This window comes from Elgaria multicarinata, chromosome 10, assembly GCF_023053635.1.
Source record: "Elgaria multicarinata webbii isolate HBS135686 ecotype San Diego chromosome 10, rElgMul1.1.pri, whole genome shotgun sequence".
In the NCBI taxonomy this organism is placed as follows: domain Eukaryota; kingdom Metazoa; phylum Chordata; class Lepidosauria; order Squamata; family Anguidae; genus Elgaria; species Elgaria multicarinata.
In genome coordinates, this window is record NC_086180.1 from 51,873,464 (window position 1) to 51,898,307 (window position 24,844).

The 24,844-nt window shown below is 41.4% G+C and overlaps 1 protein-coding gene across 2 annotated transcripts in view; it reads left to right on the top strand.

The window, feature by feature from the left end:
• The first annotated feature begins 531 nt into the window (after positions 1-531).
• GUCY1B1 (guanylate cyclase 1 soluble subunit beta 1) overlaps positions 532-24,844 on the top strand; it is a 52,616-nt gene continuing 28,303 nt past the window's right edge. For both annotated transcript variants that reach the window (XR_010025883.1, XM_063135159.1), the window contains exons 1-3: positions 532-630; positions 1,360-1,433; positions 24,691-24,791. Coding sequence is in view for 1 of the 2 variants with exons in the window: in XM_063135159.1 (XP_062991229.1) it covers positions 628-630; positions 1,360-1,433; positions 24,691-24,791 (178 nt within the window). In the remaining variant the exon portion in view is untranslated. The remainder of the gene's footprint in view (positions 631-1,359; positions 1,434-24,690; positions 24,792-24,844) is intronic.

The window sequence follows — 24,844 nt, forward strand, 5'->3', positions numbered from 1 at the left end:
AAATAGGCCATTGATGGACCAAAACGATGAAGACCTCAAAGAGCAGTCATGCGCGCTCTTTCGATATTTACCCAGCAGCAAGACTCCGGAAAGCCAATCGCTAGAAACGTGAGTCTACCTATTAATCAAAGAAAATGCAAACAGGTAACCGAGCACCAGAGAAGCAGCCAAAAATAGGGGGTGGGGTGGGTGGGCAGCCTAGCCTACCATCAGTGCACATGCACATCACACATGATGACACCCTGTGGCAGCTGGATTTGCTGCTGGTTTGCAGCAGCGTCTCCTTCCCTTTGCCAAGACGGTCACGTCTTTGCAAGCGTTGTGTACATCTGCCGGCAGATTCCTGCCTTCCCAGTCCATTTATACACCCCCGCCCCCCGCCGGAGCTCTAGCGAGCATCCGAATTCCCTCCTCTATTTCTGATTGGTAGCCACCCTCCGGACTGTGTTCGCGATTGGCTGCGCTCCGGTGACAATCAGCGGTCGCGGCGGGGGAGGCTGGGGCGCCAGGCTGCCGCTCGCCTGCTCTTCTTCTTCTTCTTCGCCTTCTCCTCCAGTCTTTTCGCCTCGCGGAGCTGCGGAAACGGTGTCCCCGCACAGTCGGGGAAGGGGGCCCCCCGCACGCGAGATGGTGAGTGCGAAGGCAAATGCTTCACAGGCGCCTGTCCCCCCCTCCCCAAGAAGGATGCTGGGCGCCTCTTGGCTGAATAGTCCCCGGGGGGTGGGGGAAAAGAAGGAGAGCGACTGGAGCGTGGATGAGAAGATGCCGAATGGAAAGATGCGCGATAATCAGAGAGGAGGGAGGGGGGCGCGCGCGCGCCTGGGATGGGAATAGCCGTGGAGGAGAAAGCGAGGCGACCGGAGAGGGTGCGAGGGGGGAGATGCGGCTGTCTAACCAGCTCCATGGGATATAACCTCTTCTGGGCATGATCCACCTGGAAAGCTGGGGTGGGGGGCGATATTGGCATCCTTCTCCTTCTCGTCAGTCCCCACCTGGCTTGGTCCCCACCTCGAAAACACCCGCCTCCCTCGCGTTTAAGGCTCGCCGCCCCCTTCCCGTTCTTCCGGCAGGTCTGGTGGTTTCGCCCTCACGAAGGTGCCCCCTTCCGTAGACAGAATCTACCTGGCGCAGGTGGAGGTATGGAGGGAGGTCCGCTGTCGTGGGCGCTCTCCTTCCTCTTGCCTCTTCCAAACCCAGCCCGGATGTGTGTTTCCGGGCCCTCCCCCAAAGGCCCCCGCTTGGTCTCGTCCCCTGCCCTTGGCGGCGCTGGTTTAGGGTCGCCCTGCCCCCGCCCCACTCCCCTGCCCCCAGCACTACTAACGAGGTTTCCCCGCTCTTTTCTCCCCCCTCCCGCGACAGTACGGCTTCGTCAATCACGCCCTGGAACTGCTGGTGATTCGGAATTACGGTCCCGAAGTCTGGGAGGACATTAAGTAAGTAGAGGCGGCGGCGGCGGCGGCCCCCGGCTTCACCTGCGGGGCTTGCTCCGCTTGCCGAAAGCCTCCCCGCGGAGCCCTCCTGCCTTCCCCTCCATCCTTGGCCAGTTGGGTGGTGGAGGGAAGCGCCTTCTTCCTCCTCCTGGCCTGGGGGATTCTTTCCCAGCCTGGCTTCGGCGCAGCCTCTCGCCTGATTCTCACGCTCTGAAGGGCGCAGGAGGCAGAGAAGCGCCGGCGGAAGGCCGAGGGGACCTCCCCGGGGGAGAGAAGCCACCAGGGCAGCGCCGGCCCCGTGCTCGTGGGAAGAGACGGACCCGGCTGTCTCCATCCACGGCTCGGGCTGCGCAGCTGGTGGGAAAACCAAACGGGCCGTGGCTTCCAAGGGTGGGAGAGGAGGACGGCGAGGCGGAGCCCTGAGCTTTCCACACTTCCCACGGCTGTTGCCTTCCAGGAGAGGAGGCCGTTGACCTCCCAACTCCTGAGCTTTGCCATGAGGGCCAGAAGGCCCAAGGCCAGGACCACAGCAATTAAGGCTGCCACCCAGTTTTCCTTTCCTGGGAATAAGTCCCCTTGTGCACCGCTGGACTTGGCCTCTCAATAAATATGCCTCGAGTTCACTGCCCTGTTACTATACTTAAAATAAATAAGCTGGAGTAAAATTCCATATTCACCCAGAAGTATACAATAGAAACAACATACCCTTGCAATATGTTGGTTGTAAATATGATAGGTTGGTTAAATGCTGTTAAAGACCCTTTGGTGATTATAGGTGCAAAATTAGAGGGGCATATTTACTCCATATGAGTAAACACAGAACACCACACTATCCCTATGCCACATCATCCTGGCTTTGATCACTTATATTCCTGTATGTACTTCTGTGACTATAAAACAACCAACAAGTAATACATACTTGCTTTGTTCTATAATTTTCTCTTGCACACAAAAAAGATGTGCACATCTTCCCCTGCCATATTTTCTAGCTTCTCGACATCACTTCAATCCATAAATCACACTTCCTACTCTTTTGTCGCGACTGTATGCCATTCGTTAAGAGAAATAGGAATAAACACTTCCTGTTTTATTATCCTATAACTTCACACATCTTTACTACATTTTGCTTCTCATTTGAACATACTGTTTTCCCCTGTGGTGCAATTGAGTATTTTGTGTGTGCCTGCATTTTATCTAGTTTCTTAGCATCACTGCTTCATTGATCAACGCCTCTGAATACATGTCTCACACCAGTAAGTAGCCAGAGCCCAACAGAACCAGTCAGGCAAACAGCCCTGTAAGATAGGTGAGGCTGAGAGTTAATAACCCAAAGTCACCCAGTGACCTTCATGGCAGAATCCAGGTCTTCCCAGTCCAACCCTCTAGCCGCATACCATACTGGCTCTCTTGCTCACACTTTAAATACACAATGGAGGTGTACTAAGGAGAAGGGACCCATTGACTAATATACCTGCTCTCAAATATACTCGGCTCTCATTCACTTTCCCTTCATCCAAAGGGATGGGGAAAAAGTGAGGACAGAACAGGGACCCCACCCTGGAATTGCTTCTTAGAATCCCAGCATTCTCCATGTGTTAGCAAAAGATCCTGTAAGTGTCTTAAGAACATAAGAGCTTGTTTTTATTAGTAGTATTAGTAGATATCATGAGCGAATATTCCTCCCTCTGATATCCCAGCCATCCCAAAGCTCCTCTTTATTCCAGAATAGATAAATATCCCATCTACTCTTACTCTGTTGGTTTTTTCCCATCGTGTTCCAATGCCTCCCAGTCCACCTTAAATTTATTCCAGAATGACTTCTTCTGTTGTTCTCATAGTAATTCTGGGTGTCTTTGTAATAGGAGATTTCTTAACTTGATACCTTTTCAAGATTTGGAAAACACTTTCACAGTTAAGTCTATTTGTCATATGATTACCTCAGGACTAGTGCAAAAGAATTTGCTGCCTGAGGCAGAGTAGCACATGGTGCCCTTCCTGGCAGGTCAAGGTGCATAGTACCAAAGCCCACCTGTGGCAGAAATCCCACAGACACATTCCACCCCAACCCCTGGCAGTAAAAAGGCAACCATAAATTAAATAATGATTTACTGATTTTTCAGGACATACAAAATTTGCTGCCTGAGGTGGCCATCTTAGAAATTTTCAATGGGGAGCAGTATATAAATATTCTAAATAAAATCAATAAATAAATGCTAAAATAGTGTGTTAGAACAGCACACACCCCTCTCCTCTACCAGATTAAAAAAAAATCCTGTGTGAGCCAGTTGAATGGTGTGGAAGACCATTCATGCAACTTGTCCCCTGCAAGTGTCTCCTACAGGTTGTTTTTAAGTTACTTAAAAGCAAAACAAAACTTGACAGGCTCTGAGACTGAAAATAAGCCTGACAAGGGTAAAATGCTTGGTGGAAAGAATTGGTGTATATAGAATGGATTACATCTCCTCTCATGACCACTGGGTCTCCCTTGCAAATATCTGCCTGCATTTGCCTTACCTTGGTAGATGTGAAGTTCCACCCTCAACGGAAGGGGAAAAAACTAATATTTGCACTATGTGATGAGCTCCTTGACTGAAATCAATATCAACATGGAATTAGTGTGAAACCTGACATAGCAGTGCACAGATTCTGAAGCTGGAGTGAAGAGGAGTAGGCCAGATCAAAGGAGCAAATAGTCCGCAGCATGACCCTACCTATCTTGCCATTAATGCCCAGGAGATGCAGTGATAGTGTTTGGGGCTGACAAAGGAGCCATGATTTCATTATCCTGTAGCAGGAGACCTGGATGTCTTGTGAGAGACATTCAGTATAAGGATCAGCAACAGAGAACTTTCCTGCAACTTGGTCAGCAAGCAGATGGCCAGGCATGAAGAGGAGGGGAAAGATGCATGGTAAGATTGAACCATCCTCCCTTCATCCTCTTCTCTGTTTCTAAAGCTTCTCATGGTCTTCAGCATGGTGGAGCTGGGACTCACTACTGGGTCATAGCTGACCCAAAGTAGATCACATTACCAGCACTACCACCACACACTTCCATAGTAAATAAATAAAGGAATAGAACCCCTAACACATGTGTGGACTAAAGATGGGTCCCAGGGCTGAAAAGATTGAAGACATCTGTGCTGGATGGGAGTTAGATACTATCCTTCCTTTCCCAGCTGAGATGGAATCACTGTGAAGCAGGAAAAGGAGGATGGGAGAACTCGGTACATCTAGCTAACCACAGTTGGAAATAGGATGCTGTATAAAATGGACCATTGGAATGATGCAGCAAGACTGCTGTTACGTTATTTTAAAGAATTTTAGTCTCCATCTATCACCATAACATACCTCTGGATATAAGCTGCTGTGGAGAATCCATAGGAGATGACAGCAGTTGCTGTGATACAGCAAATAATAACTTGATTCGCAGTGTGGAGAAGGCTATAAGACCAAGCATGTTCATTAAAGGTTATCATTTTTCATCAGAAATTGTGATTTCATGCATATGCAAATTTTATCAATTAAAATTTAATTATTAAATGATCAGTCATCAGAGTACTGTTTGATTAATCAACATATAATATATAGTGTAACAGCCATGAACTACCCACAATGAACCCACACACTTCAACTAAACAGGACAGCAGAATTACACAGAATAAATCATACTTATCCCAAATGAGCCTTCAGGCACAACCATTTCAGAAGCTAGTATAATATTGTAGCTGTCATTTCTGTCAAAACTTATATGGGGGTTGATATAATACCATGATCTATTATATTGAAAATGCAAAAAGCACTTAGTGGGTATAGTTTTGTCGCTGTGAAAATTGTCCCATCAGGTAGTCCTTTCTGATGCTACAGCCAGAGGAGAAGCCAGACTAATAGATAAAAGAATTAGGGATGCCTAGAGTTAGGAGACTGCCCACTCTTATTACCCTCACTAGAATGGAATATGGGAAAATTGGGCAATAGTTGGCAACAACATCCCCATCTAAGGTAAGAGAGAAACATTCTGTGTGGGAAATTACCCCATTGCATCACTTATTCATATTAATTATGGCTCCAGTTCTTAGTTAATGATTTTTACCTGACAACTGGATTCCAGAAGAGTAATTGATCATGGCAAGGTGACTGTGTGACCAGTCGACACCAGTGAGAATAGCACCATTAAACATTGCTCCCTTCTGTATGGCATCTTGATTGTTTACCTGACACTAAGTCAGTCTTGGTAGCTGTCATGTATGTATGTATGTATGTATTTATTTATTTATTGCATTTCTATACCACCCATTAGCCGAAGCAGTAGCAGTTTCACAAAGTAATTGTCTTGATTTTCTAGAACAATGAATGTATTTTTTTAAAAAAAAATCCTGACAATAAAGGCAAATTAAGGAGAAAAAACACCACTTACCAACACAACGAGATTGAGTCAGCACTGAAACCAAATTTATAACTATGCCTGAAAAATGTGACTCCAAAGCATTAAGATTTCTCACCTACTCTGGAGGTTAACTCAATTCCCTTTCTCAAGCATTCATTTTATTTCCCTCTTGAAATTCAGAATTATCGTTTTACCAAGATTCCTCCTTTTAAAAAATTGGAACATGTCATTCTACTGTTTTAAAGGCTTTAAATAACGTGACAGTTCTGCAATTTGGCTGGCTCCATGATTGTGGAGCGGTAGTTTCCATACATGGTGAAATCTCTAAAGATGATTGGCAGTACTCTAGTCTATTTTTCCTAAAATATATAAAGGACATGACTGGATAATGTTTTGCTTACCAACAATTCATCTGCTCAGTATCATGGTTGCTATTTTATACCACTGAAGTAATTAATTTATTCTGGAAAAGTGATTCACTTCAAAGTTAATCTATCATTTCAAAAACAAATATTTATTTGCGTAATTACAGTTCTTTTGGTAAGGAGAAAAGCCATTATATCTTTGTATTTGCCTATTATATGGAAATTCATTACAAAATTGCATTTATTATGTGTTTATATTTGTAATTTACTTGATCTCACTGTAGAAATATATAGTAGGATCTTAAGGTAAAATTACCCTTACCGATTTCTAACTGGAGATTGCTAACCATGGCCAAGAAGTGAAAGATGCTGATGAAAGCCAGGCTAGCAGAGGTCCAGAAAATGGATCGCATCCAGATGCTTGAAATCGCAGAAAACCATTATCTCAATAAACTTTTTAAAAAATGAAGGTTGGGAATAATTTACTATCTGGCTAGGGAGGCAGCATCAAGTTTGGTTTTCATAACAGCGTCCAAACCCCCATGCCTTTACATTTGGGGTCATGTGGTACTCAGTTCAGCTTGAACAATGCACCGGCAATTACAACCAGCAAAGATTCTACCTTCTTCTAATTGGCTTTCACCAGAAAGTGCTGTTCGTTTGCCCCAACACATTTACCATATCCATTGATGAGACCAGCTAAAATGGATTTAATTAAAAAGGCAAGATTTGTAGTCTATTTCAGTATTTAAATTAACAGCTCCAGAATTGATTTGAACTTGAATAATTTTCTCTGAAAAGTAGATGGTAAAACTCATAATAGTATGAAATTCAAGGGACAAGTTTGTCATGTAAGTCTGTCTCCAATGCAATAACAAGAAAAGGTGATTTAAGTCTCTCTCTCCCCCACCCACCCATTTCCCAAATAATTTACAGAGGGTTTTGCTAAGGAGAATAGATTTTTGAATCCTTTCAGAGTAGTAATCTTTAGTCTTCAGGGTGCTGGGCAGATAAATTTGTAACAGTGTGTAGGTTTAGGCTTCTATATATAGAAAATAGTTTTCGTTTGCTGAAAACACAAAACAGCTCTAGATTTAGCTTTTCCAAGATTTGCTGTCACAACAAATTGGAGTTGTTGTTTTTACAAACCTCAGCAATATGTAATTGACAAAGCAATACTCTGAACTGACTGCAGATATAGGCAGGGTAGCTTAAGAAGCAGTGGGTTAATTCCAGTGCTTGCCCTACTTAAGGTACACCCATTGAAATAAATGGGTCTTAAATTAATTGTAAATAATTTTAATCCCGTTCATTTCAATGGGTTGACTCTAAGTAGGACTAGCATTGGATTTAACCCATCATAAACTTTTTAGTTTATTTTCAAAGGCAAAGCATCACTAGAATTAACATAAGTACGACACAAGCAGTCAATAGGATCCATGAAAGTTGCTTTAATCAGATTTCAGTTTTGGTTTACAGTCAGCTTTTATTCATTTATGTCCTTTTGCAACACATAAACTTAGTCTGAGCCTATTAATTTCTAATGCTCTTACTAACTTTATGCCTCACATCTGAAGTATTTGTGTGTGTAAGAGGGAGAGCGAGCGAGCTGATGAACTCTTGGATTATTGCAATTGTCAATGCTTCCTCTTACTTTGCTCCAAGTAAATTATAAAGAAATACTGCTCTCTTTGCCTGTCCTAAATATTACTTATCTGCATGCACTGAGAGAGGGAGTAGGCAGGATATTTGCCTATGTTATTGTTCTTTGTATTTTCTTGAGCTGAAAGGCACAATTTATATGCAATTTTAATGACTCTGAATAATCTTAAACAAAAACACATCAATAGAACAATTAATTCCATTTATATTGCAGGCAGAAAGTCACTTTAAATTGCATCTGATTTTAGCAACTAATTAAAAAAATCCACCAAAATTATACATCTAGGCTTAATATAATGAATGTTTTCTCTTTGGAAAATTGATTTATTTATTTTTTGTCTTCTCTGTTTTGTGATGATTTTTCACAAAACAGATATATCAGTCATGTCCAAAATGATGCTAGAACATTGCAAGGGTATAACGAAGCAGCCACCAAACTAATTTTTGCTGGTTATAAAAAGGTAATTCAGGATCCATTCCTCAGTGATAGAATTCATTGGGTTAATTCTACCATCCCCTTTAAACTTTTAATTAGTTTTTATTATTTCAAAGACTTCCAGTGCAATCCTATACATCTCCAGTCAGAAGTTGAACCTTAAAGAGCTTAGGGATTGCTGATACCATTTCAGAACTATGTTTAGGGGTTAAGAGTTTCAAACCTTTACATTTCAAGTGGAAAAGGATCTTGCAGCAGTTATCCAAGCTTTGGATTGACCACTGTAAAGAATTCTAAATGCGGGGCTAACCTTGAGAACTCTTCAGAAGATGCAGATTGTACAGAACATGGCCATCTAGCTTTTAATTGAGGCTGCACAAAACTTCCTTTGCCAGACCTTTGTACAGAAATGAAAGTGTGGGAGACATTCAGGGGTGGAAAATGAGCGTCATCTACCTTTTGGGTGGGTTGGGATTGTAGTATTATCTTTTATGAAGTTGTCTGAGAACTGGCATTTTTATTTTCTTAAATGTTTTAACAACTTTTAAAAGAGGCAGCCCCAGAGCTTCTGGCAACAAGGTTACCATGTATATGAGAGAGGAAAAAATGCACCAAATAGTGTAGATGCAAAAGAGACAAGCTCAGGAGATTTTTTTCTTAAATTTTTATTAAAAATTAAAAGCACTTGTGGATAAAAATTAAAGATTTTTTTTTTAAAAAATATATAATCTCCTGAGTGCCAGAACAAGGCTAACATACCATGAAAAGTTGGGTTGTTAATAAGTATATAAGAAGAGCCATGCTGGATCAGACCAAGGGTCCATCTATTCCAGCACTCTGTTCACACAGTGGCCAACCTGCTATCAACTAAAAACCCATAATTAAGGCATGAGTACAACAGCACCCTCCTGCCTATGTTCCACAGCAACCGGTGCACATAGGCTTCCTGCCTCTGATACTGGAGGTAGCACATAGCCGTCAGGATTAATAGCCATTGACACCCTTCTCCTCTAGATATTTATCTAATCCCCCTTTAAAGCCATTCATATTGGTGGCCATCACCACAACTTGTGGAACTGAATTCCATAGCTTAACTATGCACTTTGTGAAGAAGTGCTTTTTTAAAATCTGTCATGAATATCCCACCAACCAGCTTCATTGGATGACCCCGCTTCTAGTAATTTGAGAGAAGGAGAAAAATGTCTCCCTGTCCACGTTCTCCACACCATGCATAACTTTGTACACCTATATGATGTCGCCTCTTGTGTCATGTTCATGCCTGTTTAGGGTACACCACCATCCGATTTGAGCTTCTCCAGACACCGCATACGCTGGCACCTCAAGGGACATGGCCAATCATCTAAAACAAAATCCCAGGGAAGGGTTGCTCTGAGCCACCAGAGCCGGGCAGAGAAGATCGATCATGCACTTATCAATCTCAGTGCCACAACTGAACTGACACTGATTACCGTGACCTTCGGGAAGGTTAAACCTTAAGCACAGGAGTCCCATCCTTTTGCTAAGGACTGGGAACTCCCTGCCACCTGAGTCTGGCCAAACCCAATCCACAGCAAATGGAAGTCCAAGTCTATGAAAAGCCTCACTACTTTTCACAGCACAGTTCTTAGATATCCAAAATCCAAATAGCAAAGCATCCATGTGCAGAGTGCTTTCAAAGTCCCCATTGGAGATGGAATCCAAATCAGGAGAGACGTCAGGCGTTGCAATGAGAGATGAAACCTAGCAAAGCTTTTTCAGCTTTGCACCAACATTTAAGGCCTATTCAAAGCCACTTGACAGACAGATCCTCTGACCTATAAGCCATGCCCATGTGCCAACAGGGCAGGATGGCACAACCCCCCAAAGTGACACTACAATCTGAGTGACAGCTTCTAAGAGTGGCCTCCTTATCAAAAGACTCTTAAGTTCCCAGAGAACCAGCAGCTTCAAGGCTACAACAGAGAGGAAGCAAGCTAGATCCCGTGGGAACTTCTTGTAGAGATAAGCTTGCAGAGACATCTGACATTCTCAAACCATTTCCTAATAAATGTACCCACTAGGTACAAGGCTGTCCTTGTACCTATACCTGACACCTTGTGCCCCAGGGAACAATGCTATGTGATGAAGTGGCACGGGAGCAGCCATCTCTTTTTTTCCTACAGTACACCTGATAACCATGCTGCAGTATCATGAAACATCAGCCCCAGGAGCATTAGCAGTTCTATTTCCACCGCATTCAGTAGTCAGGTTGTCTGCCATTGAGCTACAGCTTATTTTAAAAGTAAAAAAGAAAGAAAATAAAATGCATAGAATATTATGACCACTGTATGCCTTGCTCAGTCTGCTATCCCGATGTTGTTGATGGGCAATTTCAAGATCCATCTCTTCCTTCAGAATGTTCCTTTTAATGGACTTTGGACTAGAAAGCCCTTCAGATAGAGGATCCTACAAAACTGAGTACTGTCCTCTGTAAAAGACAGTACATAGGTACCCTAAGCAGAGACTCTGTGAATACATGTAAATATGTTTGTATGCAAACATTTTGCACAGCTCTGCTTTTAACAACTTTAGGCTGCAGAGAGCATGTATACTTGCTTGGGAGTACTGGCTGCTGGTTAGCATCTGGTGAAACTAGTCTGCGCCTAGTATATTATAGGACAGAAGGTATTCTTCTAAGTTCTCCTCTTTGTTGAGATCAGCAGTTGGGCTTTCCATATTCCTACCCTGGAAGGCCAGATCTGTTAATGCATGGATTGAACCTCTTGTATAGTGGCATTGCACCTATGGAAATCCCTCCCTGGAGGAGAAGGCCATCTAGTCTCATAATTTTAAAAAGATAGCAATTTCCTACAGTGCTGGAAAATTTGTTTACACTTCCATGCTGCTGAGATTAGTTTTGTTTTTGTAAAGAGTTGACATTCAAAACATAGGCCATAGCTAGATGGGGCGATATCCCGGTGATCACCCCGGGATCGTCCACATGATGCACAGGGCATCCCGGGAGCAGGGAGGGATGATCCCTCCCTTGCCCCGGTACATCACCCTACAGTTCTAGCCCGCTTTTTCCACTATCTTGGGATGATCCCAAGACCGCGGAACATGTGACCCAGCGTCACGGTTTGTCCCGGCTCCTTGCGAGTAATCAGTCAGGAGCTTTGTGCCCATCAGGGGTGGGGTGGGGGGAGTGGGGAAATTTAGTTATTTTTTCAAAATACTATTTGTGTTACCATCCCCTTTAACAAAAAACCCAAAAAGGCGGCCGCGATGTTGCGCACCACATGTAGATGAGGGCGATGATCTCGTGATCACAAAATCGCAAGATCGCCTCCCTCCGACCCCCCTCGTCTAGCTGAGGCCTTAGACATCAGTCCTCATGTAGAAGTAGAAAACCTATTACAATTCTCATGTGGCATCACCAGATTTTTAAACACCTGAATGGCAAGGTGGATATTTTTCCAGCTCTATCACTCTGTTTAAGTAAATGGCCCAACCCACACACATAGTAGTTCCATGTGCTCATAGCAGTGCTATGGACCTCTATATTTACGCAATTGGCTCTAAAGAATTTGGGAAGCAGATTCCCTGCCCTGGGATTCATGAGATTCCAGCAGCCATTCAACACCCCCTTCGCCTTTTAACACAATAAAGGAAAGTTTGTTTTTAATTTTTTTGTCATTGCTCAGCATTGTCATAGTAAATTTTGAGCGTTTTAGTCCATTCTATTATTATTATTATTATTATTGTTATTATTATTATTATTATTTCTATACCGTTCTATAGCCAAAGCTGTCTGGGCAGTTTACAAAAGATTTAAACATTAAAAATAGATACACAAAATTTAAAACCTTAAAACAGACAGCATAAAAAGACAATATACATTTTAAAAACAACTTTCTACACTCACCCTAAATAAAGATAATTCATGATTCTTTAAACATTATACACTAACATAAAATATTGGAATAGGGAAAGGACTTTGTGTCTTTTCGGTAGATATTTTTGATTACCAAGAAATAAAATAAACCTTTTCCAGGAATTGTCAGATTTTATTTTAACACTAATTTTATGTTATGAAGGCTTTCTATAAATCTGTGTGTTCTGTGGATGTAATTGTGTAGCATCACTTTTGAGGTGAATGAAACTTATGCAATAGCACACCTTTGCATACTTTCTAATAATTTTAGACTAAAGCAGTACCTTCTATTAATTTTAAACTAGCATTGTACAAGGGCAGTATGTGTTTTTAGCTACAATTTGTGTGTTCCGTTCTAATTTCCAGCCTTTGAATTATTCTGACGTTGAACTGGTTAAAATATTCCATGTTTGTAAACAGATTTTTATTATTACAAAAGAAATATGAATATGTTTTCCATGTAGCCTTCATTCTTAATCATTTTGTCTTGAAAAAGAAACAAAAATGTATTTGGTATATTAACATATTTATATATGTTACATCTGATTTTATCTTGAGAAGATTATGTGATTTTGAAAGCCTACATTAAACACATTCATCCACTGTCCAGAGAAATGGCAAAAATAGCTATGCATTCTGAATCCTATAAATAGATCTGTTTACTTTATGCAGAAAGTCAGTTTCTTGGACAGATTCCCGTTTTGTTTAATTTTGTTACTCACAATACTTTTTTCCACTAACTGAACATTTACAATATTTGCAGAACCTTTAGGAATGAGCCAGGCAATACACCCAGCTTATCAGGCTCGTGTGGCCTTGTGTTTCACTAATGGCAAAATTGGAAGCAAAGGAGATGGGACTCCTATAGCTCTAATAGCTGTTTAAAAGAGGGCATTTTGGCTGGTGAAGCTTCTCATGCACAAGCAAGAGAATCTGAAATCTCATAATGTGATAGGCACTGCATCCCCGCCCTCTTTTACTACTAGTCATCACATCTGCCTAAGTGGTATCTGTGGAGAATGGCTTTGACCTGGGACCACACTGGGACCCACACTACATCTGTCTGCCACAAGGAAATGAGATTTTGCTATCAGATTTTTGTTACTAGCGAAATGTGTACCATTCTAGTCCAGGGAAGGGGGGGTGGGGAATGCATTGAGGAAGGAATGCAATGGAATGCAAGGGCTACAGAGTGATTTGGGGGTAATGGTCAGGTTTTGTCATCACTAAGCACAGCCTTTCCCCCTGTCATATAAAATGATTGCTAAGTAAAAGGGTGGTGCCCTTCAGGGCTGGGACTGTTTTCTGCCCCTGGTGACCCCAGCCATTGAGAATCAATTCTGCTCCAATCTGCACAGCCCCATCTTCACTGTGTTTCTTGGTGATGCTAACATCAAGAGCCAGTTTTTAACTATATTCTAGATTAGGTTTATATTCAATCCTTCATCTAAGGCACCCTTCCTCACCCTTGTGCCTTCTAGATGTGTTGGACTGCAACTCCATAGTTCCTAGCCAGCATGGCTAATGGTGGCTGGGGATTATGGGAGTTGTAGTCCAACAGATCTGGGGGGTGCTGCATTGGGAAAGGCTTGATCTAAGAAACTCAAAGGTCTCACAACAGCACTGTGAGATCAGTTAGGCTTAGAGAGTGATTTGCACAAGGTGGGGATGAACCACACTAGAAGAAGGGCATCCTTTATACCATTTTATTTGAGAGTGGGCTTCAACACTTGGGTCTGGTGGTTCTTATGTGTCAGTATTTAAACTAGAGATATGCAGCATTTCCAGCTGAGGCTTTTATTCTGCAATTTGCTGCCTCATTCACAACATTTTAATAGAGGTTCTTCAGTTTGTACCCTCCTGTGCTTTCCCACGATATCTTCTAGGTTTAAGGAGAAAGAAGTGGAATAGTGAACATTAGTGATCATTAGTGCCAGATTGGAAGTACCCAAGGTATTACAAAACACTGTTTCCAAATTAGGGACATTTACAGGGTGTATAAAGTGATCACCAGATGTTTTAAAAGTGAACCCAGAAAGACTTTCAATGACCAATGACTGCTTAAGGTTGTTCCAAATCCATTGCTCCCAAAGTTGATGACCCTTGAATGAATATTGTACGTCCACAATATTATTTTCTGCTTTTGTGTGCCAGGAGGCAAGGGAAATCAGATCTACAATATCAAGGCTGCTGTGTGAGATACATTGGGGTTTGTTCTGCAATGAATATTAATATGAATTGGTGTCTTTAAAAATGCCTTAGAAATGGCTGCATGACAATATTCATTGAACAGCAGGGCTTCTTATACACAATAGTGGCAAAAAGCCCAGCAGAAACAATGCCTGACATGAAGGAGCAGCCTTCAATTTCTTTTTTAAATAATGGGATGTGTTTCAAGAGGTAGCCTCACATTCAGGAAAAGTGTAGTTGCAAGGGAATACAGCTTTGATTGTTCATGAAGCATTGTATATTATTTGTCCCAGGGTGACCTGAACACTATTTACATCTGTGAAGATTTGTAGCACTTTATTTTCCCCCATTCTGCTTTGTCATTGTTCTCTTGAGAGCATTCCTGCAAATAAGCTGTTCCTCTTTATGGTAAAATTTAATTGCAGGGAATTTCATAGGGAATAGGAAATGCATTATCTAGATAAAATGTCAAGGTTTTGTGTCACAAGATTGAAAAGCTTCTAACATGACCATAAATCACAGTAGGGAGAAACACTGGCCATAGCTAGACCTAAGGTTTATCCCTGGATCATCCAGGGGTCAAACCTGTTCATCTAGGTGACACACAGGAGATCCAGTGCTCAGGCAGGGGCGAACCCTGGATGATCCCAGGATAAACCTTAGGTCTAGCTGTGGCCACTGATAACTTACTCTAAAGTTGAACTATCACAGAACAACAACAAAGATAGATAGATAGTCTGCTTTTTATGTGGATATTTGCTAATGAAAAGCAGCCTTGTAAATAAGGCCACCCAAGGTTAACAGCATGCAACATTTTTTACTAGATTGTTGGAGGCTGGCCGGAGGGGAGGGTGGAGAGATGCATTTCTGTCCTGGGCATGGAGGAAGAGGCTTTCCTCCTCTAGTGGCAAGTTTTGTTTCCTTCTCAGCTACAGAGGAGGGGTGGAGCACTCCATTCCTTTTTTGCCAGCTCACTTACTCACCTGGATGCAATTTCTGGTCATCTTTGGTTACCAATCTAATGCTTAAATACAAGTCTGATGTAAAGGGTAAAAAAAATGCAAAAATCAAGACTGACCTCAGCTGGAAATGGTGCTTGGATTTGTTGAGATCCTCACTGGATTTGTTGAGATATCATTGCTCATGCTCTACAGTTTGTATTCGTATTGTTTTTACGATCAAGCTAGTCTGGTTTAGAGAATACTTTCATATGATGCATTCTACCAAAGTTAAGAACTTCTAACTTTGTTTGTGGTGGGAGAATAAATCTCATGTTTAAATCTTTCCCTTTGATGTTAATGGGGTTTAAATGTGCTTAGCATTGTCTGGATCATGTCCATTGTTTGAATTGTGATCCCTGTGTGTCCTGCAACCCACCTTCTTTCCCTAACTGTGTAAAGGCTGTGTGTGATCAGGAGCACTTCTAGCTCTCCTCTGTGAAATTATTTATCTGCATTACACACACCCCCCACTTATTTCCAAAGCTTGAACTGTGTTCAGCACCCTGTTCCTTATCTGTCTGAATTAAATCCTACTATGTAAACATACCCTCATGCACTTTCTACCTTTTACAGAGTAAACCAAAGAGAAGGGGAAGGCCAGTTACAAAAGGAGGAAGGTGAGGTAAAACAGATATAATTGGAATAAAACAGGTCCAGCCGTACCATTCAGTAAGGTAAGGCAGGTTGCTTTAGATGGTGGAATTTAGGGTAATTGATGAAGGCAGGAAGTAATGTCTGTTACTAGAAGGGTTTATGAACTATTTCAACTAGTATGGGGAGAGTGGTTCCATTTGGTACTCTCCTTAAGGAGCAAAATTACTTCAGCTGACACTGGCAGAAAAGTTGGGTGGGTGTTTGGCAAATGACTTGGAGAAGAAGTGTATCTCAATGGCCCACGTTGCACATCACAACCAGCCAGTTATTTTTAAAACATATTGGATGTTGAGAACAAACAGGCAAGCAACAAGCCAGAGTTCCAAAGCAACCCAAGGATGGAGCATCCCTGGATGGTTCAGCCACTCCAGCTTGTAGAGAGATTGGTAGGAATATATCAGCATACTGCTTCATTTGTGACCACACAGGGTTTAGACAAACCCAGTGGGGATTATTTCCTAGTGAGTTTGTTTAGGATTGTAACCTAAAGTCATCCATCTTCCCCAGAGTGAAATGATGTTTCATTCCCAAACTTAATATCTGAACTCTGATGTCCCCTCAAATCCTCAGAGCTGAATTAATGACTCATTTTTCCTGCTGGAGAAGGGAGAGAAGCAGGGGCTGTAGGCCATGAGAAAAAGCGTAGAAGTATTAGATGTAGCCTACTCTTTGCCTAGCCAATCCAGTATCTTCTTAATGGCCAATTTCTGCCAAGATGTGTTAAAAGAATTACTTGCGAACAACAGGGCAGAAGTATAGAATTGATCTCTCTCTCCCTCTCTCTCTCTGTCTAGTACTCTTTTCATTCTCATGTTCTGGTGGTATATAAGAACACAGTTTAGCACATGAAAAGAGTTGTCAAGCATTTATTCATTTTTGCAAGTTATTATCTCCACTACCAGTGACTTTATAGAAATATATATTGTTCTTATACTTGGCAGGGATGTAGTGCATTGTAGAGGTCCAATACAAAGCATTATTTACCCACAGTTATCATTTGACAAATATTATAATATGGTATTTTCTCAAAAATATGTGCATTTTCAAAAGACAAGCTCTGGATTTTCCAGAGTAAGCTGTAGTTAAGGTTCCTCTCCCTTCCCATAAATTTGTTTTCTATACATTAATCTAGTGAGGACTGAAGCACACCCTATTTTGAGAAGAAAAGTTTAAAGATGGCATCAATCAGAAATCACATTGTTTTACTATTTGTTTAACTTGGCAGCCATTTTCAAAGAAAACCTCCCGCATGTAGATATTAAAAGCTTGCTACTATTCTACATGAACCTCAGGAGAAGCTAACCCCAGCTGCAGATGGGAGTTTTCCAAAGATTGCTGCCCCAGGCTAGTTTCCAACCAACATATTAAAAAAATTACCACACAGTTACTGATGTTAATGCCTTTGTGGTTAGATCCTAGAATTTGCACAAGAATTCCAATACTTCATCCCAGTTATCATTAAATTTTGACTGCCATTCAGAAGGCTAGAAAGCAGGTCTGCAGAAGTAGCAAAGGGATTTAGCTACCCTTTAAAACAAAACAAGAACAATCCTAATCCCATATCTAATGAAGCCATTGGAAGGAGTTGAATTGGTTTGAGCATTATTTTATGGTTGGAAGCATTTGAGCCCAAGCCAAGAATCATTCATCCAGCAAATAGCTGTGCGGTAGACATGTAAATTCGTTTCCAGAAATGTGGACCTCTCACCCTTGGGACTTCTTCCAGGTAAGTGAATATAGGATTGCAGCCTACACTGCTTATGAAATACCTATCTTTAACTGCTCTAATGTATTAATAACAACAGGATCACGTGATCTAACTGTTCTAATCAGTGGGAATTGCACCATGTTCCCAAGAGTAGCCTTTCAAAAACATTGCTTTTTAAAAATTGTAGTGCAATGTATTTCAAAACAAACAAAAATCCCTTTTCCCATGGAAAGGCAACAAGCAGACAGTACATGAAATAAAAGTTAGAAGACTCTGCTAGGTTTAGCATCCGGTCTTGGCTTGTAGACAACTCTACATGTAAGCACAGAGGGATTACTTCTTGCCATTTTTTGCTAGTGTCAAGGTATGCTCAGGAATGTCTTCTGCAGAGAAACCCCCAAGTCTTTTAAACCTGTGAGCTGCAGAGCAGGACCAAGCTCTTGTTGATAGTAGTATTCACAGTGAGAGGAAGCAATCATTCATAGTAGGTTGTGTCCATGTTTCAGTTGTAGGGACAACAGAGGGACAAAGAGAAAGTGTGTGAGGGAGGGAGAGACAGAATGTGTGTGTGTGTATGAGAGAGAGAGAGGGGGGGAATTGTAATAATAAGAGGTTGTGATAGTAAATACAGGAATCTTTAATCATCCTTTACAACATCTGCTTTCAGCAATAGGTAACCTCTGCTTTTGAGGAAATGTACAAAACCTGCACTCTTTCTCCAGACAATTAACATTTGCTGACTTTCTGCATGTTCTTACAATTTAAAAACGTTTAGAAAGTGTTTGTCTACATGTGAAATGATGGGCTCTGTGCACTGAGCTCCTACTGTTATTCTAATGGACACACCATTGATATGAAGGGATGGCTAAATATCAGGGCTGGCTCATGGGCAGCAATCTGAGGTGAGCCTGGAGCCAAAACTTGTGGAGAAAAGCCAGTGATCAGGACCAAAGAGCAAGGCCTTAGCTAAACCTAAGGTTTATCACGGGATCATCCAGGGTTCACCCCTGCCTGAGCACTGGATCCCCTGTGTGTCACCTAGATGAACAGGTTTGACCCCTGGACGATCCAGGGATAAACCTTAAGTCTAGCTAAGTGACACACAGGGGATCCCGGGAGCAGGCAGGGGCAACCCCGGGACGATCCTGGGATAAACCTTAGGTCTAGCTAAGGCCCAAGTCAGAACTGAAGGTCAAGCCAGAAGTTGGGGCCAAAGAATAACCAAGGACACAGGAACACACCAGAGCTCAGGAAAACTATATTGGTGAAGCAAGGCTCACCTGGAATAGGAAGGATCCAATGTCCATGTAGATAGGTGGAGTCAGTCTAGTGTCAGGAGGTTATTTATTTATTTATTTTATTCGCAACATTTCTATATTGCTCCACATCTAAACAGAAGGTTCTTCATTGAAAAGGCTGCCATTTGCACTTCACCACATGGTCGTTCAGCGCACAGAGCATCCACAAGCATCTCCAGACACTCATGGAGCACTGAAATCCCCCCCCTATTTTCACACAGCCATTTGTCCCACCCACCCCTTGTGAATATGGGGAGGGTTTTTCAATTGTGTTTGGAGGATGGGAAATTTCCACCCATTTGGGTGGGTTAGGCCATGCTTCACTTATTGAGGTGGCTGAGGTTTCCCCTCTGCTTTGGGACCACCTCCCCCCACCCCCAGGGCCACTGATAAGCACTCTTTGAGTCTGATTGTGTAGCCAACTCTGGATCCACCTAATAGTTGTTCCATTTAGCCCACTTTTAGCTACTTTGCTAATCAATATCTTGGGGCTCTTTGTCAAAAGCTTTGATGAAGTGAAGATATATTATGTCCACAGAAATATGTCCACAGCCCAATGTTCCAATATTGGATATCAGCTAAACACTATCAGCCATTGTTGCTTTGCAGAGTGCACAGTCCCTTTGGTGCACAGCTGACGTTTAACCAGTCTAGATTTAAAGCCATGTAGATATTCCATTTTTAACACTATATGACATCTTGCATATGTTTAGTTACAGTAAAATAGGTTTGTATCAACTCTCCACAACTGGAAGCAATTGCTTCTTGCCAAAGTTCAAGATTATTATTTTGAAAACTAAATACAAAACCTTTCTAGTTTTCCTACAAAAGGCAGGGGAGAAAAAGAAATGGATAAGAAACAAAAACTGGTAAGGTGGTAGCATTTGCTAAGAGCGCTGGGCTCCATTTCGCTACAGAGAAGTTTGGATAGAAATTGTCCATTATAGTTATGTTCCATACAGGTAAAAGTCCCTTAGATGTTAATGGTAGATATGTTAGGCATGTGCATAACACTGAAATTAATGGAATTTTAACATTTTAAATTCAGCTACATAATTTCCTCTAATGTTATGCTCTTGTTTTCAAATGGAAAATGTTAAATCAGGGGCATATTTAGATTAAAAGGGAGAAAAGAAACAGAACCCCTGCATAAATTACCTTAATTTATATTTCACACTTTATAACTTGCATATTGTAATATAATATGGTCACATCATGTAAGAAAAGCATTGTAAAACCCGAGAGAGAGAGAGAGAGAGAGAGTGAGTGTGAGTGAATCCTTGCTGTTTCTAGAGTTTGATAATGGCCAAATAAACAAAGGAAATAAGCAGTAACCTTTTGCTGCATTTTTTTTTGCACAGGGAGGAAACATTAAGCACATATTCAACAGGATGAGTCGTTCAAGTAGCCAGCTATATTTTTAACTCCAGAGTTAGGGTTTTTTTGGCTAATTTTCACTGCTTTCCATCTATATGTCACTTCAAAGTTTAGAAAACAACAATTGACAATAACATTTTTCATGTAACAGGAATGTAAACACACATATACAAGAATTAAAAAGTATGTTTTTCACTGTATGGCAGACACACAATGTTGGGGTGTGCCAGTTTGTTTTTTGGGGGGAGTTGCTGTCTCCCTAGAAGTAGTGTTGTGTAGCTTGCTCCCCATGTCATTTCCGTTAGCTTTGCTGCTAATGTGTAGCCAGGTGCAGGTCCTCCTTTGTTGTATGCTAAATTATGCTGTTCAGCTGGCAAGATTCCTTAGCCCAGGCTGCAGGTGCAGCAGGGAAAGTGGCCCTATAATGGAGGGATATTCAGCAGTTAGCAAAAAAAGCTGGCACATCTTCTTTTTGAACATTTGGCTAGCAATTTTGTCGAAGAGAACCTGGAACAATCCTTTCGTTTTTGATGAACACTTTCCAATGATACAGCTTTTTGCAAGACACATGAGAACTCTTTAGTATTCAAGGACTACAGAGATGCAAGTTGCTTGAGATCGATGATTGACGCATATTACGTTTCCCAGCCAAAGAGCAGCATGTTTGGAGGAGGGGACATGAATCGACATGTTCTAGTCTTAGACAATTTGCTAGCTATTGTGATTACAATTGATTGCTTTCCATCGGGAGTGGCGTGTTTTGCAGGCTTCACTGCTGTCCTGCCTTGCCCTCTGCTCTTGCATAAATAAAGCGGTAGCTTTTCATGCCACAGTACTTGTGTGTTCTGATTTACTGGAAGGAACCAACAATGGAGGAAGGTGTGGAAGCCTGCAAAAACAGCTGGCTTAATAATTAACTCCACTGACCATTGTTTTTGTTTTTTTAAGGCTTCCTTTTTCAAATGTAAGAAATACAATAATGGAGAAAGTCTCTTTTAGAAAAAGGTTAATTCTGGTCAAAATGAACATAGTTTGTTGATGAAATAATTTCTTAACACAGATAGGAAAGGAGGTAAAATACCTTTTCCCAACATAAGACTGGTTCAACAGATGGCTTCAATACATGTTAACATTGAGACTGTTGTAGCACTTAAGTGTGTGTGGTGGTGGGAGGACCCTTCACAACGAAAGAGAAGGAGAGAGAAAATGGGAAGGATAGTCTTGAGTGACTAAGAAATGCATTAAATAAATACATACATTCGGGTACCCACAATAATGTTCTTCTATTTCAGTACTTAATTTCACTACCATACCCTCCAGTTGGGTGAACTCTGGATGTTTCCCTTCTCCAGTGCTTGAACACACAACCTCCCTGTTTGACAATGAAAAGGTGGCAAGAAATGATTTCCTGTCCAATGAGTGCGGATAAATGATGTTGTGATGTGTTCGAGGAGTCTGACCTGCTCTAACTACTTAGGCCATTGCCAGACCAGGCTATATCCCGGGCTGATACCTGGGATCGCCCCTGTGCGTCCAGATGACACACAGGGGAACCCAGGCTCAGGGAGGGATCAACCCTCCCTGGCCCCAGGATATACCCTACCCCTTTCAGCCCAATTTTTCCCACAGTCTCGGGCTGAGTCTGAGACCGCAAGCGTGTAGCCCCTTCCGCGGCTTTTCCCGGCTCTGCGCAATTACTTGCACGTAGCCGGGAGAAGCTGCGCACGGGGCGCAGCGCTCCCCAGGAGCACTGTGCCCATCGGGGGCAGGGTGGGGGGAGCGAGGAAATCTTTCTTTAAAAAAACCCACCTACCTTTCATCGTTCGTGCGCTCCTGCACAGCCAGCCCTTTAAATCTTAAAAAGAAATGGCAGACGTGACAGGTCTTTCCTTTAGCCCATTTATTTATTTATTTTATTACATTTATATACCGCCTCCCAGCCAAAGCTCTCTGGGCGGTTTACAACAATTAAAAATAGTAGACATTAAAAGTATACAAAAAATTTAAAAAACAAAAACAGTATAAAAACAACAACAGTACTTATTTAAGCTCATCACGCCTGATGTCTAGACTAGGGCGACAGACCGCGATAGTTGCATCATGGGCTCTTCCCTCCACTCGCCCGGATTTTAAGGTAGGTCTAGCAAAGGCCATAGTGTGTAGTGTGTGTGTGTGTGTGTGTGTGTGTGTGTGTGTGTGTGTAGGGGGTGTCATCTGAAAAAACCCTCAAAAGAATTAGGCTGTTCCCTTATTTTAACCACATACTACAAATGGGGATGTCCAAGCTGGCCAGCCTGGTTTCCTGTACAGGCTAGTTTATTTAAGCCAAGCTAGTTCCAGGGAGTCTTCTAGAAAATCTCGAATCTTCTGATTAGGTTTCGTTGGGTGCTCCTCTTAATTTCCAGTTTGTGTGTCATCGTCCTCATCTTGTATATTGTTAGGGATGGGTGGACTCCTCTAACTCCAAATCAGCTCTGTAAATAATCTAGAGTAAACAAATCAAAAACACAAAAATAATAATCCAAAAGTATTAATCAGTCATAATGACATGATCATAACATCAGATCTTGCTGCAGCCTTCATGGTCCATGGGCCTTCTGTACTCTTCTACCACATTAATGTTAGATGTTGTGTGACTGCTAGGAGGTTCCAACTAAACTAGATATTATTTATTATTTATTCAATTTATATCCCACCTATATACAGAGTACTCTAAGTGACAGGGTAATGTTTCATTTATGTGTTATATTAAAGGAAACCAGGATCACTGAACCTATTTCCACTGGTTCCCACTGTTCCAGGTGATTTTTCAAGAATACTATTCTGCAATAATAGAATATGCATGTGCATGATATAAATTACTCATGGTTGCGTCAATGTAAATAACAAGTTGCAAGAACGGTAATCTTTTCAGCATGATCAAATAAATTAGAATTTCAACTCTAAGCCCTCATTATACATATCCTACATATTTACCTCATCCTATCTGTGGTGTTTTCTGGCAGCAAATTGTTGTGATAAATCAGTTGTCACCACATCATAACCTTTTAAAAAGATCAGTATAAAGCAGCTTCACATACTCTAAAGGGTAACCTAGCTATAACTACAACTCAGCTTCTCATGGATAATATCCAACAGTTTAACTGAATATATAAAAAACTACGCATATTCGAAATGACAGGTGGTTGATTTGTAACCATGGTTGTATCAAACACTTAATTTTGTTTTATGTTAACTTTGAAAAATGTAAACTACATACAGTTCAATAGACAAAAATTATCATTAACATGTAATCTGTTACAATTGCATTCTTTAATATACAATCGTATCAAAACAGTTATGTTCTTTAATATACAATTACATAAAAAGTTATTTTCTTTCTTATTTTCACAGTGCATCTATATATTTTAAATTTAATTCCCACTTATAAATTTAAAAAATCAATCCTAGTATTAACAATCATTCATTTTTCATGACAATTTTGAAAAAGGTTGTTAAATTCATAGTATCACCAAGATATCTCTTTCCTTCTCTATGTTTTAATAAATAGACAAGTTTAACATGATTTAACTTAGGGTGGTATCCAATGGGACTGCTGTGTTCCACTGATTACATTGTGCAAGTGCGACCCATTGCTTGTGCAACAGGGAGTTAGCACTTCATGCAGCAATTCCTGAAACAAGTGGATACACTCAACACAGGATGGTGGAACTCTGTTGTGTGACCCTGCTGACCTGCCCCATTCTGAATTATTATTATTATATTTATTTGTATCCTGCCTTTTGCCCAATGCTGGGCCTCAAGGCGGCCTTACAAAGTTTAAAACATACATTGGGGGGGGAGGGAAACAAAACTATACACAACAAAATTATAAGACATTAACATAGATGGAGGGCCAGATTATTCTCCAAAACAAGTGTTTCTGTTTGTTTCTAGTTACAGTACCTGTCAAGTGCTGATTGCCTTTTGTGCAAATGAGCAGCATTGGATACTGCCCATTGACCAATATTTAATTTCTCATAATGCCATTTTGAGACCTTCCAGCTTCTTCCACTTTTGAGCAATTAGTATTTTAGTTGCTGCTGTCAAATGAAATAGCGCCACTAGAATTTTGATCCTTATGCACTTCAAATAACCTCAGAATCGTATGGTATCTTTACGCCGAGCACATTCTCAAACTTCTTAACTATTAAGTGCCAGTCATACTGAATTTTGGGACATGTCCACCACATATGCATCTTTGGCTTGTATTTTTGCTGTGCTTTGTTGTAGGCGAGAGGCACAACTTGATGAAGAAGGGCAATTTCTAGTCAGAATTATTTATGATGATTCCAAAACGTATGATTTGGTTGCTGCGGCAAGCAAAGTCCTTAGTAAGTATATCTTGGTTTTCTTCAGCATTGATTAACACTTAAGGAAAAACTGA